General features: G+C 46.5%; 3 protein-coding genes across 4 annotated transcripts; 1 reads left to right on the top strand and 2 right to left on the bottom strand.

Annotated features, from left to right (window-relative positions):
• Positions 1–350: 350 nt before the first annotated feature.
• LOC135936521 (uncharacterized) lies at positions 351–1,510 on the bottom strand. Its single transcript, XM_065479362.1, has 5 exons — positions 1,372–1,510; positions 1,140–1,305; positions 1,001–1,077; positions 554–758; positions 351–491 (listed from the first exon to the last, which is right to left on the bottom strand). Exons 1-5 carry the CDS (start codon positions 1,447–1,449, stop codon positions 388–390), a joined length of 630 nt encoding a protein of 209 aa, XP_065335434.1. The 5' UTR covers positions 1,450–1,510; the 3' UTR covers positions 351–387.
• A 1,110-nt stretch (positions 1,511–2,620) lies between these two features.
• Positions 2,621–7,327, top strand: LOC135936517 (uncharacterized). Of its 2 annotated transcripts, none has more exons than XM_065479355.1 (13): positions 2,621–2,912; positions 2,983–3,240; positions 3,330–3,401; positions 3,526–3,714; positions 3,769–4,026; positions 4,088–5,721; positions 5,780–6,024; positions 6,138–6,308; positions 6,365–6,442; positions 6,502–6,636; positions 6,694–6,786; positions 6,842–6,919; positions 7,070–7,327. In XM_065479355.1, the coding sequence occupies exons 1-13, from the start codon at positions 2,621–2,623 to the stop codon at positions 7,125–7,127; spliced, it is 3,561 nt and encodes a 1,186-aa protein (XP_065335427.1). In that variant the 3' UTR covers positions 7,128–7,327. The 2 variants fall into 2 exon arrangements, with proteins under 2 accessions (XP_065335427.1, XP_065335426.1); XM_065479354.1 differs by having other exon boundaries at positions 6,836–6,919.
• A 22-nt stretch (positions 7,328–7,349) lies between these two features.
• Positions 7,350–14,987, bottom strand: LOC135936518 (RNA helicase Mov10l1-like). Its single transcript, XM_065479356.1, has 12 exons — positions 14,435–14,987; positions 14,305–14,366; positions 13,880–14,089; positions 13,752–13,826; positions 9,435–9,658; positions 9,137–9,375; positions 8,854–9,077; positions 8,540–8,804; positions 8,290–8,486; positions 8,133–8,235; positions 7,830–8,078; positions 7,350–7,768 (listed from the first exon to the last, which is right to left on the bottom strand). Exons 1-12 carry the CDS (start codon positions 14,645–14,647, stop codon positions 7,472–7,474), a joined length of 2,358 nt encoding a protein of 785 aa, XP_065335428.1. The 5' UTR covers positions 14,648–14,987; the 3' UTR covers positions 7,350–7,471.
• Between the last annotated feature and the right edge of the window lie 950 nt (positions 14,988–15,937).

Here is a 15,937-nt window from a genome sequence, read left to right as displayed (position 1 = left end):
AGAGGTATGTAAATGCAGGACCAGAAAACGAATTGACGCTCTTGGTGATGGTGCACCGCTTCTGTGTTTATCCACGCGCACGCTGTGAATGGGTAAGGGGAATAGTGTTGCCTGTGTTGCTGCAATCCAAGTGCTGCCGCCTACTTAATGGAAATTCGTGCCAACTCCGTTCAATTTTTTACTCACGTCGGATGGTGGCTTAGATGAAATTTAATTAGTTGGATTTGATAATTGCAGAAAAGAAGCCCAATTAAAATTTTAAATGTTTTTATTGTGGCAAAATTACAAATTTTGATGAAGGCAGGCGGAGAAAGGAAATTAATAATTTTTGCATTTTGAACACTCCTTTTTGGACATTGACTTTATTTGCGGTTGTCGCTTGTGTTATTAAGCCTCTTCTGCCCTGATCCTCTCCCTCATCCTTCGCAGGCTCTCCTTGAAAGCGTTGCGGCTTGTGGTCTCACTTCTGGAATGGACGTCATGAATGATGTCTGCAAAGATTTTGTAATTAGCTATCCGGATTGAAAAACACACAAATCTTAATCATGCTCACCGAAAATGGCATCAATCATCGGAGGATTCAGTCGATGGAACCCACAGCCTCCATCCAGACTTCCATTGAGGAGCGCCTCGTGTGTGAAATGACGCAGAAGGAGCTCCTCAAACAATTCTTTTGCTGTCTTCGCGTCTTTGGAAATCTGATCTACAAAGGCCTTGTCCAAGATTGCGTAGCCGTTGGGACTTTTGTAAAACATCACCTGCAAGCAACGCGTATTAGATGAGCTTGAGAATTTGCAAAGAGATATTAGCATTGTTATTGGTAATTGCTACACGTGATGCAGAGTTTAAATTTTTGATTTAAAATTTTGAACAATTCTGTCCATTCCGTGTGGTGAATCTAACAAAAGTAATACACGTACTATAAAAAACGCGGCCTGAATCACAGAATCATGATTGTGTGAGTAAACCAGTCGCAAGATGGAGACAGAAAACCATATACCTTTCTTCCGTCATTGCTGATGTCCTCGGGGTTTTTGAACTCGAGTTGCGAGAGATAGAAATCCTGCTCGTGTTGCTCTGCAAATTAATAATCGTAAATCTTTAAAATCACAACCGGCTGCTAGATATATTTTTCATACTTTCATCACGCAGTGCATCCAGTTCCAAATCACCCTCGTCCTTCTGTTGGAGCGAGGCGTGCTGTACCCAAGTTTCGAGCTGGCGCACTTCGAGTTGGGCCGCCAGTTCATTCCGTTTTGCTTGAATAAACGCGGTCCAAAGATCGCTTGGGACAGCTTGGAACTTCTGGAAGGTCAAACAATTAAGGCAGTTTAGCACCATGGCGCAGATAATTCATGCACAAATACACACCAAGGGAAGCCTAATCTTGTTGCGGCAATGGCAGCACACGCACTCGTCATTTATCTTTGTCCTCTTTGGCCCATCCATTCTCCACAAAAACGTTGCCCACGATCAAGTTAAAAGTTGAGTGCCGACTCTGGCGAATGGCGAATATCGCATTAAAATCCCTGAAAAAAAACGTGCGGACAGCCTGCACGTCCTTGCAATCCAAGTGCTGCTGCCTATGTACAATAAGATTTGGCGCCGCGTCTTTGGTGCATTGGATGTGTAGTTGATGTGCAGTGGAGGTGCAGAAACCTTTTGGCGCCATCGGCACTGCACAGCACTGCACAACGTGCACCACTGAAGGCGTCTGCCATGCAGTCTGAGACGGTAACAATCTTTAAAAATTGATTATATCTGATGACATCCTCATTGATATGCGACTATTAGACTTTAATTAACCAGTGCGCTTCACACTCACACGTTTCAATGATATTAAATTTAAATTATGCCCACCTTTTGCGAATTCGCTCCTTTTTTATTAGTTGCCTATAGAAATTTAAAATTGCTGGAATCTTTCCAAATTGTTGAAACTTGAAGCGGAATGATGCAGGGCAACAATTAAAATTTATTATAATTGCTGGGTGCCATGAACAATTGATCGATGCACAATTTGCAATAATTGAAAAGGCCCTCCCGAAAGAGAAATTTCAAATTATGTCTACTTTTTTCAAAAATTTACGGTGCTTGCAGTATCATTCCTATTTAATTGAGAGGCAAAGTCGATCAAGCCGGAATGAGTGCAACAAACCTCGTTCTCTGTTCGCGCAGTGTAAGTTCATGGTGCTTGTTAGCACGAAAGGGCTTGTGACGCTCAAGAAGATCGATAGCACTGCGAGATGCCCAACCTTTGATGATGTTGTCAAGAATAAAGATGGGCATGACAGTTTGGTAGTCTTCGCTGGTGGTATGAACATTCAGTCCTTGGAAAAAAATTCAGGATTAAAATTAAGCTAGAGAAAAATTCACTGTTTGTCAGATTCTGGTCCTGCATTCAACGTGTTCAACAAGACAAAAAAAGATTCGCAGAGGATCAACCGCTTCCAATCTACGCTAATCTCAAAACTCGCCATCAGAGAGTAAGTTGTCCATTTTATTGAAACAGCTTCAATCCGAATTTTATTAGATCGCGTGTTGAATTAATCTGCATAAAAATACCCCCAATTCAAATTTATATTTTCTGTCGCACAGTTCTCGCCAGTCTCTTGCCGGCCAGATGACTGTGGAGGCACCTCTTGAGGAGGCACCTCAGGAGGTGCCTCCTCCTCAGGCTGTACCTTCGTGTAAACCTTCGCAAAGGTTGCTTACACCTTCAGCGCCCCCAGTGACTGCCACTTCCGTCGCCAACGGAGGGCAGCTTGAACCAAACAGTGATTTCATCTCTGACGCACATGTGGACTTCGACCTTGACTACGTTGAACAGATGAGTCCTGTGTTAGATGGCAGCCAGTGTGAGAGTCATCTGCCATACACTGAAGGAAGCGCAAGCGACCAGCTTGGAAAAATCGGTGAGTAAGTCGATTTTCATCGCGCTTTGGATCTTGAAAATCATCAATTAAGTGACACTTTGCTTACTAGTGCACCCAGTAGCAGGCCCAAGCGGATTGAAAACCAAAGGTGATAGGAAGAAGCCTCGCGAGCTGGAAGGCCCAGACATCCCCATCCCTAGAAACGGAGTGCCATTCCCATCCGTCCGAGCTGGCTTTGATGATTCGTCCACAGACTCAGCAGAGTCAGATGAGTGTTCTTCACAAGAAACTGCAGGAGAGGTTGCTGCAAGCAAAGTGTCCAATCCGCGGGAAAAACAGGCTGCGAAACCCACTAGGCGGGATATTGGTGCGAGAATTAGCGTGAAATTAGTTGTGTGGCGCAAAAATTTCACAGCTTTATTACCTGAAAGATGATTTTAACTTTCCCCCTTCCAGCTCGGACTGATCAGAGAACGCCAGAGAAAAAAGGGATCGCTGACCAAATTCCTGGTACACCTGGAAAAGATTGTGAGCAATTTCATCTTATTTTTAAAAATGTTGCAGAATATTGTGAATTATGCAACTAATTCAGCATCCCGACAAAACAATCCCCCTAACACTAATCTTCACACGCGATTTTCCTGCATTTCAGTGCCTCACAACAAGGTCCATTTAATCAAGGTCACGTATTACTCAATGTCAAGGAAGGAAAACTTGCCTGACTTCTTCCTCATCCCTGACAGTCAGTCACCACGGCTGCAGACACTTGCCGAGCTGAAGCAGCTGACTCTGGACAAGAGTGGCGATTGCAAGGTTCTCCTCAAGGCTGAAATCGTGTACAGTAAGTATTGCAAGCAACAACAACGCAATGGGCGTCAAATTTGCATGGTTTCAGGTCAGCTATACATCACAACAGAGACGCTGTACACCCTTATGAACCAACTCGTTGCCGCGGAGCAGTTGTTATCACAGAGCGTTCCGACTGGTGCCCGTTTCCTCCATTCCGTCTTTACAACCCTCAACATTGATCCTGAAGAGAAAGAAGTCTACATCATTGGTGTGCATGAGAGAACGGAGTGGCGCGCATTCAACATCTTCTCCAACCTGCTCAAGAAGCATACAAGAAAAGTGTATGAAAATTTCTGGAAACCAGGTAGGCAAATTCCAATTATAGGTCAGAGTTTTCTCTTACACTTCCGACCGTCCGATTGCAGCTGGTTCGAGGAAGTTCCACGCGATGGGAGGTTCATGCCTGCAATTGTCTCCTTACAAAAAAATGAAAAGTACGCCAATCAAGCTGTTAGCGCTCGCCTCCGGAGTGAAGAAGAAGCAGTATTGCTACTTTTGCGGCAAAAACTATGGGGGAAATATTTGGCGCCATCTCAGGGAGTTCCACCGGAATGAGCCCTTAATCAAAGACAAGTTTGCAGAGAATCCCAACAAGGAGCAGCTGAAGGTGTTCTTCAAAGAGTTGGTGCTTCTCGGAAACGGGCAGCACAATGCTGCTGTTATGCAATACAAGCAGGGCACCCTTGTACCAGCACGCCGGACACAATCGGGCACCGTGCACAAAACCAACCTGTGCCCCTACTGCAGTACACTCCACACCAGCAGGAACTTTCGCAGACACTTGCAGGCCTGCAGGGTAAGGAGAGAGGAAGAGGAAAAGGTGCCTGAGCCAGCTGTGGACATCCACAATATCAACCGGATCGAGAAACTACGGGCTAATTTGGACCCAAGCTATACTTCGGCAGTGGATAAAATCCTGATGAACATGAGGGATAAGAGAATCGCCAGTTTTATCGTCACAGATGATGCATTGGTCATTCGAGTGGTCAAAAATTTCGGCCTTCAGCAAGAAACTGGAAATAACGGTGTCCAAATCAGCCGGCGGAATATCCGGCTCCTGCACGCACTTTACACAGGTTTCAAGGAGCATCCCGAAATTCCAGGATTAGTCAACTCTCTCCGGGATATCTGTAAGCGGTCTGTGTGGCAGGGATTGCCCAGCAACAGGCCTGCGAGCAAGACTGACCGAATTCTCGAGGTCATCCACATGATTTGCGGGGGCGGCGAAAACAAGACTGACTTCCACAGGCCAAACGATGTCATGACACTCAGCTCGCTTGTCCGCCAGGTTGCAAGTGAGTTGCAGCAGGAGCGGTTTGAGGAAGATAAAGATCGGACGGTGTGGGTTGAAGAGTGTCGCCTACTGATCGAGTACTTGGGAACGAAGAGGTTCCGTATGTACACCACAACGAGGGCTGCAAAGCAGAAAAAGAGCAATGAGAAGCTGCACAAGACTCACGTATCTCCGGACGACCTGATGCTGTATAACAATCACCTAGAGGGGATGTGTGATTTTCACCACATAAAACTGCTCGCGGCGAAAGATCCTTCCGAGATTGAATTGCACTACAGGACTTTGGCCTCACACTTAAATTTGGCATTCTGCTCCTTCAACGCTCGGAGGGCAACCGAGGGAAGTTTTATTACCCTCGAGGACTACGCGCAGAGGAATAATTACTCCGGACAGAACAGTGAAGCCCTCTCAAAGGCACAGCAAGAACTGGCTGAGCGTTATGACGTCATCACATCAACTGGGAAAGGGTCCTCAAAAGTGTTGTCGCTCATCAAACCGGAGTGGCGCGACTATTTCTGCACGCTGGCCGACAAAGCAGTGCGCGCTGCTGCAGGGATTCCTGAAAATTGTGCATACCTATTCGGTACTTGTAACGGACGTCCGATGGATACAAGAAGGGTGCAGGAAAAAGCGGCAAAATTGTGCCTTGCCGCCAAACCAACAAGCCTGAGGGCTCGTGCCATCAGAACTTCGTTTGCGACAACGGTACTTCCAGTCAATGCCAATTGTTTATGAATTTTGATTCTTATATGACCAAGTTTAGGTTGGGCACATGCAGCTCAGCGGGCCAGCAAAGAAGCTCCTATGCTTACTGATGGGCCACAGCCAGAAGGTACATGATAACTACTATGATCTTCCTACGGGCCTCGGCTTCAATCTGATGGTTGGTCGAGCCCTCGAGATTTTCCAGACGGGTGATATCAAAAAACACAAGGGAACCACCTTGGAAGAGGCTGCACAGATCAGGACAACCGATGCAAATGCGCCAAATGCTGTGCAAGAGGATGAGTGAGTATAGCGCGATCCCATTTATTCTTTTAGTGCCTGCAAGGATTTGGTCAAAAATCTCATTCCGTGTTCAATTTGTACTATGCATTGAAGTTTAATCCTTTTTGCTTCAGCTTCACAATTGAGGATCTCCAAGATGCGATTCTCCTGGAGGATGCCGATGAGGAAGAAGTGGAGGCCGAGCTATCTGCGCAGGCGAAGCCAAAAAAACGAGGCCGCCCGCCGGGCAGCAAGAACCGAGTGAAAGGAGCGACTCAAACGCCTAGCCGCAAGCTGAAGAAAAAGTAATATTCCAGATTATTTGAAGCGCGGGATTAATATTTTTTTACATCTCTACCAGGACTGCACAGTCGGACAGTGCAGAGACAGATTCAGAACACAGTGATTACAGGCCCAGTGCGGTTGCCAACGAATTAGGGTAATTTCTTACCACTGCCAACTCTTGCAAAACTAAAAAAAATTCCGGACTGCTGACAGAACCGGCAAAGATGCAGCAGTGGCAGAGGTCTGCGCGGATAAAAACCCCGTAAAACGAGGCAGAGGCCGTCCACCTGGCAAGGCCACCAAAGCAAAGGAACCAAAGCAAAAAGATCAGCGCGCGCCTAATGACAAGTAACAGTCCGGAATGTGAGTAGTGCGATGTTAGTAATTAATTGCAACTCTTATCAGGACGGCACAGTCGGACAGTGCAGAGACAAATTCGCAAGACGGAGATGAGAGGCCTATTACGGAGAGCAACGCCGTGGATGCCAGCCAACTAAAGTAAGTGTTATCTGAATCTCCTTTTTGCAACACTCACTATAAAATACAGCTCCAGGGAAATCGCCTCTCCAGCTGCGGCCCCCATCCAAAACAAAGTGGCGACCAAGAAGCGTGGGCGTCCCAAAATGGAAAGGTATATCATCAAACAGGTTCCATTTGCATCCAGCTTATTTTCAAAATCAGGCGCCTACAAAGAATCAAAATTAATAAACCACTCGCCCAAATTTACAATTTTAAGAGCTTTTAGGAGAATGGTTTCAAGCCACCAACATTGTTCTTTCAGTGAGGAGCACTTGCAGCCAAAGGTGACAAGAGGACGTACCAAAAAGACGATTGATTGAATTTGTTTAAAAAATTGATTAATAAATTAGCTGGATGACATTCAAGAAGATCATGTTTCCTTTACATAGTCCAAGTTTTCTTAGCAATTTGGCCAATCCAGAGGGAAATGTCATTTGCATATGCCTGCTTCACTCAAAATTCTGATAAAATATCCAACAAAATTAGTTGTTCAAACCCGTCCGATCTAAAATTGAATGGTAGACAGCAAGAGCAAATAAAAATATTTCACGTCTTTTAATCTAGTACAAATCGTTAATTTATTAAAAAGTAAATCAAATGGTCAGAGTTGAAAACGACATTAAAAAATCACAACAAACACACAACGGACTGTCCAAACGCGAAATCAAAAATCAGGTTGGATTCCAGTTGCCCTGGTCGTCAAAGTCTCCCAAAAGCTGACTCTGCTCTTGGCGAAATGGGCTCTTGATCCAACGAGGATGGCCAGCTCCTTCGCCCTAGACACCATCACATTAACACGGTTCGGCTCCCTCAAGAATCCAAGGCCGTGTGACTGCACTCCGGTATCACTTAGGTCGCTACGTACCAGTGAGACGATGACTACCGGACGCTCTTGTCCGATAATCTCGTCCACTGTGTACGTAGGGACGGTGGGAGGCAGCATCTCCCTGAGCAGCAGCACCTGGAACAATACAACAGTTTTTTAGAGACCCTACCTTTTGCAAGTCTATTGCACAAAATACCTGCTTCCTGTACGGTGATAGGACCGTGATGAGTCTGTGCGGGATGACCGAGGTGAGGAACTCGACGAGTCGGACAACCACTTCAGCTTCTCCAACATTGTACAGCGACGACGTCAGGAAGTCGCGCTCCATCAGGCTTGTATGGTCCACCCAGTAGAGAGGGTTGGCATCAACGTCCAGTCCTACTTCTCTCAGTTCGTGCCGCAGACGCAATGTCTCGTCTCCAACGATCAAGTCCCGAGCAGGAGTCTGAAAACAAAATAATGTAATTGCAACCAAACATCTTCGTCGTACCATGCTTACCATCAATCCGTGATAGAAAAGTGCAGACACTCCTCTGACCAACCGTGGGTGCGCCCGATAGTTCACGGTCAGCGAAACACCCAATCCCACCTTCGGCACGATACTGAAACAAAATAATCAATAATTTAACGTAATTAATTTTCGCATTGCAATTCACCCGTCATCCTGGAAGTAGTCACTGTCCGCCAGCATGTCGAAGAAACTATATTGACCATCTAGCAGCTCAGCGATTTTGCTGGATGACCGGGGTCTGAGCTGCAAGCGGTCTCCTGCTGCTACAGTCTGCACCGCCTCACCGTTACACGTCATGGCTGCGAACGCGTCACTAGCCGGCATATATCCTGCTTCGTCGAGCTGTCAAAAATATAATTAAAAAACAATCCGATTGAGAAGCGACTCTTCCTTACCAGCAGCATGAGCGGCGGTCGATTCCTCTCCCCGAGCGACATGCAAATCCTGGCCACTGAGATTGGTGTGCCAACTACAACACTGGTTGTGCTCCGATACATCATCCTCGTGGCACGCTGGGACATTCCGCTTAGGGCATCATTCCTCCTCAGGTAGTCTTGCTCGGAGAGCAGACGCACGATCATGTCCTCGTCCAGCCCAGCACGCACCAGCCTCTCAGTTGTTGATCGGACTGCCACGTTGGTGGGTACCACAAAAAATACCCTGGAAAGCATAAATGATTATTCAGCCGTCAATATAACCTACAACCTACAATGCATCGAGTCCGCTTCTCTCTTGGTGATGCCTGGCAACCTGGACCACAACCTCATCCAGGGTGGCAGTTTTTCCTGTACCAGGAGGTCCCACCAACAAGTAAATGGTGTGTGGCCGGGCATGCTCGAGGATTTCGTACACGGCCCTTCTCTGGTCACAATTCAGCAGTCCGTTGTAATAACCTTCCCCTTTGGCAAGCCTCTCCAGGTGGTCGTCCGAAACCTTGAATTAATTCAAGTCAATTAATTAATTAATTAAAAATAACTTTGGTATCCACTCACAAGAGGTAGTCCACGTGGTGCAGTTTGAAGGCCACCGCCGACGAAATAGTCCTTGAGAGCTGATAGGGCATCAATGGTACCGGTAACCTTGAGCTTGAAAGCCACCAACGTCGCTTGAAAATCCAGCTCAACCGGTTGCCCTCTCATTGCCAGCAGCATCTCTCGGTGCTTCAGCTCGCAACCGTCTCCTTCCATGAGCGTCACTGTTCCACTGTCATGACGTGAGACGAGAAGCTTGCCTGTACAGATAAAAGAAATACATTAGAAAGGTCAAGGAGTAACTTATCTCTTCTACTACCTAATTTCCGACGACCTTTAACCAAGCGGACCATGCACCACTCTCCAACGGTCGACTCCAGGCACAAGTTGCGTTCTGGTGAGAGCGGGTAGTCCAGGCTAGCCGTCCACGTGGCTCTGTCCGCGCCATGTCCAGGGTTCGTACAGGACATCAGGGCCATCCCAGACGCACCTTCCAGAAGTGTCACTTTCTTTGCCAAGTCCAGGTATATACAGGCAAGAATTCTAAAAAGTAATCATCAAATTAATTAAACAGTAAATTAAAAAACAACACAATAAAACAGTACAAGCATCAGCAATGTGAACAAGTGAACAATAAAAGAGCATTTTTGGCAAGCAAAAACAAATGGGAAAAAATATTTGGGGGCAAATGGAGATAATCAATCCGGAATGAATGGTCATCAGAACCTGACAATTGATGCCTCGCCTCTGTGCCCAGGTCTGGGAGCAGGGGCAGCCAGCCAAAGGGTGCAAATGCTGTGCCACACACTAGTTGAGTGTGCTGCTGCGCTTTGGCACACTCAGCAGAGTGCAGCAACACAGCAGAGTGCATCACCTCCGGACAGCTGCGTCCTGACTCCAGCCAAAGTACCTCAGCACAGGTGGCTTGCATGAGAGGGCACGGTCGGCGGCAAAATGGCTTGCAACGCCTTGCAAAAAATAATGATATTAAAAAGTGAGCACAAGTGATCAATAAAATAGCACAATTGGCTTTCAAAATAATCATTAAAAATAGTGTGGGGCAACTGGGGTGCTCAATCCGTGTTGGGAAGGTAATCAGAACCTGACAATTGATGCCTCGCCTCTGTGCCCAGGTCTGGGAGCAGGGGCAGCCAGCCGGAGGGTGCAAATGCTGTGCCACACACTAGTTGAGTGTGCTGCTGCGCTTTGGCACACTCAGCAGAGTGCAGCAACACAGCAGAGTGCATCACCTCCGGACAGCTGCGTCCTGACTCCGGCCACAGTACCTCAGCACAGGTGGCTCGCATGAGAGGGCACGGTCGGCGGCAAGAAAGCTTGCAACGCCTTGAAAAATATATGATATTAAAAAGAGAGCACAAGTGATCAATAAAATAGCACAATTGGCTGGCAAAATAATCATTAAAAATAGTTTGGGGCAACTGGGGCTGCTCAATCCGTATTGGGAAGGTAATTAGATCCTGACAATTGATGCCTCGCCTCTGTGCCGAGGTCAGGGAGCAGGGGCAGCCAGCCGGAGGGTGCTAATGCTGTGCCACAGACTAGTTGAGTGCACTGGTGCACTTTAGCACACACAGCAGAGTGCATCAACACAGCAGAGTGCATCACCTCCGGACAGCTGCGTCCTGACTCCAGCCAAAGTACCTCAGCACAGGTGGCTTGCATGAGAGGGCACGGTCGGCGGCAAAATGGCTTGCAACGCCTTGCAAAAAATAATGATATTAAAAAGTGAGCACAAGTGATCAATAAAATAGCACAATTGGCTTTCAAAATAATCATTAAAAATAGTTTGGGGCAACTGGGGCTGCTCAATCCGTATTGGGAAGGTAATTAGAACCTGACAATTGATGCCTCGCCTCTGTGCCGAGGTCAGGGAGCAGGGGCAGCCAGCCGGAGGGTGCTAATGCTGTGCCACAGACTAGTTGAGTGCACTGGTGCACTTTAGCACACACAGCAGAGTGCATCAACACAGCAGAGTGCATCACCTCCGGACAGCTGCGTCCTGACTCCGGCCAAAGTACCTCAGCACAGGTGGCTTGCATGAGAGGGCACGGTCGGCGGCAAAATGGCTTGCAACGCCTTGCAAAAAATAATGATATTAAAAAGTGAGCACAAGTGATCAATAAAATAGCACAATTGGCTTTCAAAATAATCATTAAAAATAGTTTGGGGCAACTGGGGCTGCTCAATCCGTATTGGGAAGGTAATTAGATCCTGACAATTGATGCCTCGCCTCTGTGCCGAGGTCAGGGAGCAGGGGCAGCCAGCCGGAGGGTGCTAATGCTGTGCCACAGACTAGTTGAGTGCACTGGTGCACTTTAGCACACACAGCAGAGTGCATCAACACAGCAGAGTGCATCACCTCCGGACAGCTGCGTCCTGACTCCAGCCAAAGTACCTCAGCACAGGTGGCTTGCATGAGAGGGCACGGTCGGCGGCAAAATGGCTTGCAACGCCTTGCAAAAAATAATGATATTAAAAAGTGAGCACAAGTGATCAATAAAATAGCACAATTGGCTTTCAAAATAATCATTAAAAATAGTTTGGGGCAACTGGGGCTGCTCAATCCGTATTGGGAAGGTAATTAGATCCTGACAATTGATGCCTCGCCTCTGTGCCGAGGTCAGGGAGCAGGGGCAGCCAGCCGGAGGGTGCCAATGCTGTGCCACACACTAGTTGAGTGCACTGGTGCACTTTAGCACACACAGCAGAGTGCATCAACACAGCAGAGTGCATCACCTCCGGACAGCTGCGTCCTGACTCCAGCCAAAGTACCTCAGCACAGGTGGCTTGCATGAGAGGGCACGGTCGGCGGCAAAATGGCTTGCAACGCCTTGCAAAAAATAATGATATTAAAAAGTGAGCACAAGTGATCAATAAAATAGCACAATTGGCTTTCAAAATAATCATTAAAAATAGTGTGGGGCAACTGGGGTGCTCAATCCGTGTTGGGAAGGTAATCAGAACCTGACAATTGATGCCTCGCCTCTGTGCCCAGGTCTGGGAGCAGGGGCAGCCAGCCGGAGGGTGCAAATGCTGTGCCACACACTAGTTGAGTGTGCTGCTGCGCTTTGGCACACTCAGCAGAGTGCAGCAACACAGCAGAGTGCATCACCTCCGGACAGCTGCGTCCTGACTCCGGCCACAGTACCTCAGCACAGGTGGCTCGCATGAGAGGGCACGGTCGGCGGCAAGAAAGCTTGCAACGCCTTGAAAAATATATGATATTAAAAAGAGAGCACAAGTGATCAATAAAATAGCACAATTGGCTGGCAAAATAATCATTAAAAATAGTTTGGGGCAACTGGGGCTGCTCAATCCGTATTGGGAAGGTAATTAGATCCTGACAATTGATGCCTCGCCTCTGTGCCGAGGTCAGGGAGCAGGGGCAGCCAGCCGGAGGGTGCTAATGCTGTGCCACAGACTAGTTGAGTGCACTGGTGCACTTTAGCACACACAGCAGAGTGCATCAACACAGCAGAGTGCATCACCTCCGGACAGCTGCGTCCTGACTCCAGCCAAAGTACCTCAGCACAGGTGGCTTGCATGAGAGGGCACGGTCGGCGGCAAAATGGCTTGCAACGCCTTGCAAAAAATAATGATATTAAAAAGTGAGCACAAGTGATCAATAAAATAGCACAATTGGCTTTCAAAATAATCATTAAAAATAGTTTGGGGCAACTGGGGCTGCTCAATCCGTATTGGGAAGGTAATTAGATCCTGACAATTGATGCCTCGCCTCTGTGCCGAGGTCGGGGAGCAGGGGCAGCCAGCCGGAGGGTGCTAATGCTGTGCCACAGACTAGTTGAGTGCACTGGTGCACTTTAGCACACACAGCAGAGTGCATCAACAGAGCAGAGTGCATCACCTCCGGACAGCTGCGTCCTGACTCCAGCCAAAGTACCTCAGCACAGGTGGCTTGCATGAGAGGGCACGGTCGGCGGCAAAATGGCTTGCAACGCCTTGCAAAAAATAATGATATTAAAAAGTGAGCACAAGTGATCAATAAAATAGCACAATTGGCTTTCAAAATAATCATTAAAAATAGTTTGGGGCAACTGGGGCTGCTCAATCCGTATTGGGAAGGTAATTAGAACCTGACAATTGATGCCTCGCCTCTGTGCCGAGGTCAGGGAGCAGGGGCAGCCAGCCGGAGGGTGCTAATGCTGTGCCACAGACTAGTTGAGTGCACTGGTGCACTTTAGCACACACAGCAGAGTGCATCAACACAGCAGAGTGCATCACCTCCGGACAGCTGCGTCCTGACTCCGGCCAAAGTACCTCAGCACAGGTGGCTTGCATGAGAGGGCACGGTCGGCGGCAAAATGGCTTGCAACGCCTTGCAAAAAATAATGATATTAAAAAGTGAGCACAAGTGATCAATAAAATAGCACAATTGGCTTTCAAAATAATTATTAAAAATAGTTTGGGGCAACTGGGGCTGCTCAATCCGGAATAGAAAGGTAATTGGATCGTGAACTGCAAGAGTCAATTTAAAAGAATTAATTGGGGCAAAATTGGGCGCTTCAATTCAGACACAGCTATGTGTTAACAGGGCCAGGGTAAACACAGACATACATACATTCCGAGCTAAGAAACCAACATCGTTTTTACTCACCTTGGCATTGTCATCTTACGGTCCATGTCCAATAGCCAGTTTTCCATGCCAAGCAGGGTCATGTGGCTTTCCATGCTGTGTGACAATGTTATGAGCTTCATACACTTATTATATTTTAAAATACTTACTCGTAAGTGGTGCTGATGTCAGATTCCGCTTGCATGAAGCTATCGGGGATGGGCGGAACATCATACAAGGCCACACTTCGACGACTCACGAACAAGAGCCGCCCTTCATGTGTTGTTCTTTCAGTCCGGTCAAGAATGTGGTATTGCCACTGCCTTTCTCGGCAGCGGCTGTTAGTCTCAAGATAGCCTTCTTGATGCTCAGGCAATGCACTGAAAGAATCGCAAATTAGTAACAATCCCATATGAATAAACAAACACTCCGATCTGAACATAATAGTATGGGGGACTCACCCTTTTCGCCCAACACTCACACTTCTCGCTAGGATAGGGCATTACATTGATTCTTCCCATCAAAAAACGAGAAGTGTGAGTGAGCGGAAAGTGTGAGTCCCCCATACATGCGATTGCATCATCCATAAACTTACAATTTGAAGGAAGCCACCGGAATGACACCAACATGCCTGGCTGAGAAGCAACCTTTTTGATCCTGAAATTAAAAAAAAATAATTAACCTAACCTGCTGACACACACTAGCACTGATAAAAGCACAATTACCTTATCAAAGCCTTCAAGATGCTCATTGGCACACCTCCTCCGGTTCCGCTCGTTTTTCTCTCGACCTGGAGGGAGTCCACCCACCACAAGGTCCCAGTTGAACGTGGGAGGAATTTCAACCATTTCGTCTTCGATTGTGGCACCTTTTCTTGGAATTTTCGTTGGATATGCGAAATATGTTGTCTGTGATAACAAGCCACGCGGAGTGCACATGCGACAAATCCAATATGGCCGCTGCTCACTTCACAAAGCGGACTGAAAATCACGATTTTACCGGTTTTGGCGGCCGGTGAACGGTCGGCGTAACCAAACACTGGCTCCGCCCTCGCCGCTGACGTGCCAACCTAACAAAGTTCGAAATTGCGCGCTAAACACGACTCGTGTTTATATTTTGACCGATGCTACAAGAGTTTGTCACTTATAGCATCTTTTTCGTCACTTATAGCATCTGTTGTGCTTCTTGTAGCATCTAAACAAACGATGCTATAAGTGACAAAAATATGTAAACAGATGCTATAAGTGACGGAAAAGAGGCTATAAGTGACAATAGCGAAATACTGCACCGATCATAAGTTTCCTTTTTCCTTCAACTCGTTGATTTGTGATTTTCCAGGTGAGACGTGAGACGCAACAAAATAAATTTCCCTTTTCTTACTCAATTTTAAACTATTTTAAAAATTCGGAAACCATTCTTGAAGAGAAAGAAGAAGTCCTGTCTTCTCTCGCTGGAAAACAAATCTGAAACATGACAAAATATTTTTGTTTGTAACCAGTTGTTTTAAATAATTTAAAAATGCAAATTGGTGTCTCACCTTCAATCTATTTTCCTTCAAAAATCCGATTCTATCATCTATCATCGATAGCAGCACCAATTTAAATTTGAAACACTGCAAAAAAATAAATTTTAGACAATGGAGATTAAAAAGAGACTGTAAAACCTTTTTAAATTTAAAACTCGTCTCGCACCAATTGTGGCCACGGGTAGAATCCAAGTCTGGAAAAGAAATTTCCTAGTCGGAAATATAAAAAAAAAGATAAAAAATATTGCCAGAGCGAGGAACTGTGCGACCGGACGTTGCGCTCTTGAATTTATCTCTAAAGGGCGAATGACGCGACGCGACATTGACCCAGAGAAGGCGCGACCACTTTTATCACGCAGCGGACACGATTGTGATGCGAGGAATAACAGCTGATATTAATAATTATTTCCCTATTACAGAACAGACTTTGAGGCGCTCGAGCACTTTCAGGATGAGTGCAAAAATTAAGCAGGAAAAGTTGCTGGAAATGAGCATAAAATGCTTATAAAAAATAAATTTAAATGTTTATAAACATTTTTCCCGGTCAACACAAAATTGGTTTTAAATTGGACCTTAAATCATTGGACGGAAAATTAAAAAAAAAACTATTTTGAGTCTGTGAAGCAGAATGAGCAGGGAAAAAGTTAATTTCGCAAAACAGGAATACAAAAAAGTGTGTTTTTTTTATTAAGAAAACAACACT

Source organism: Cloeon dipterum, chromosome 2 (genome assembly GCF_949628265.1).
Source record: "Cloeon dipterum chromosome 2, ieCloDipt1.1, whole genome shotgun sequence".
In the NCBI taxonomy this organism is placed as follows: Eukaryota; Metazoa; Arthropoda; class Insecta; order Ephemeroptera; family Baetidae; genus Cloeon; species Cloeon dipterum.
Note: the sequence above shows the minus strand (reverse complement) of the source record. Positions and strands in the feature narration are given on the sequence as shown.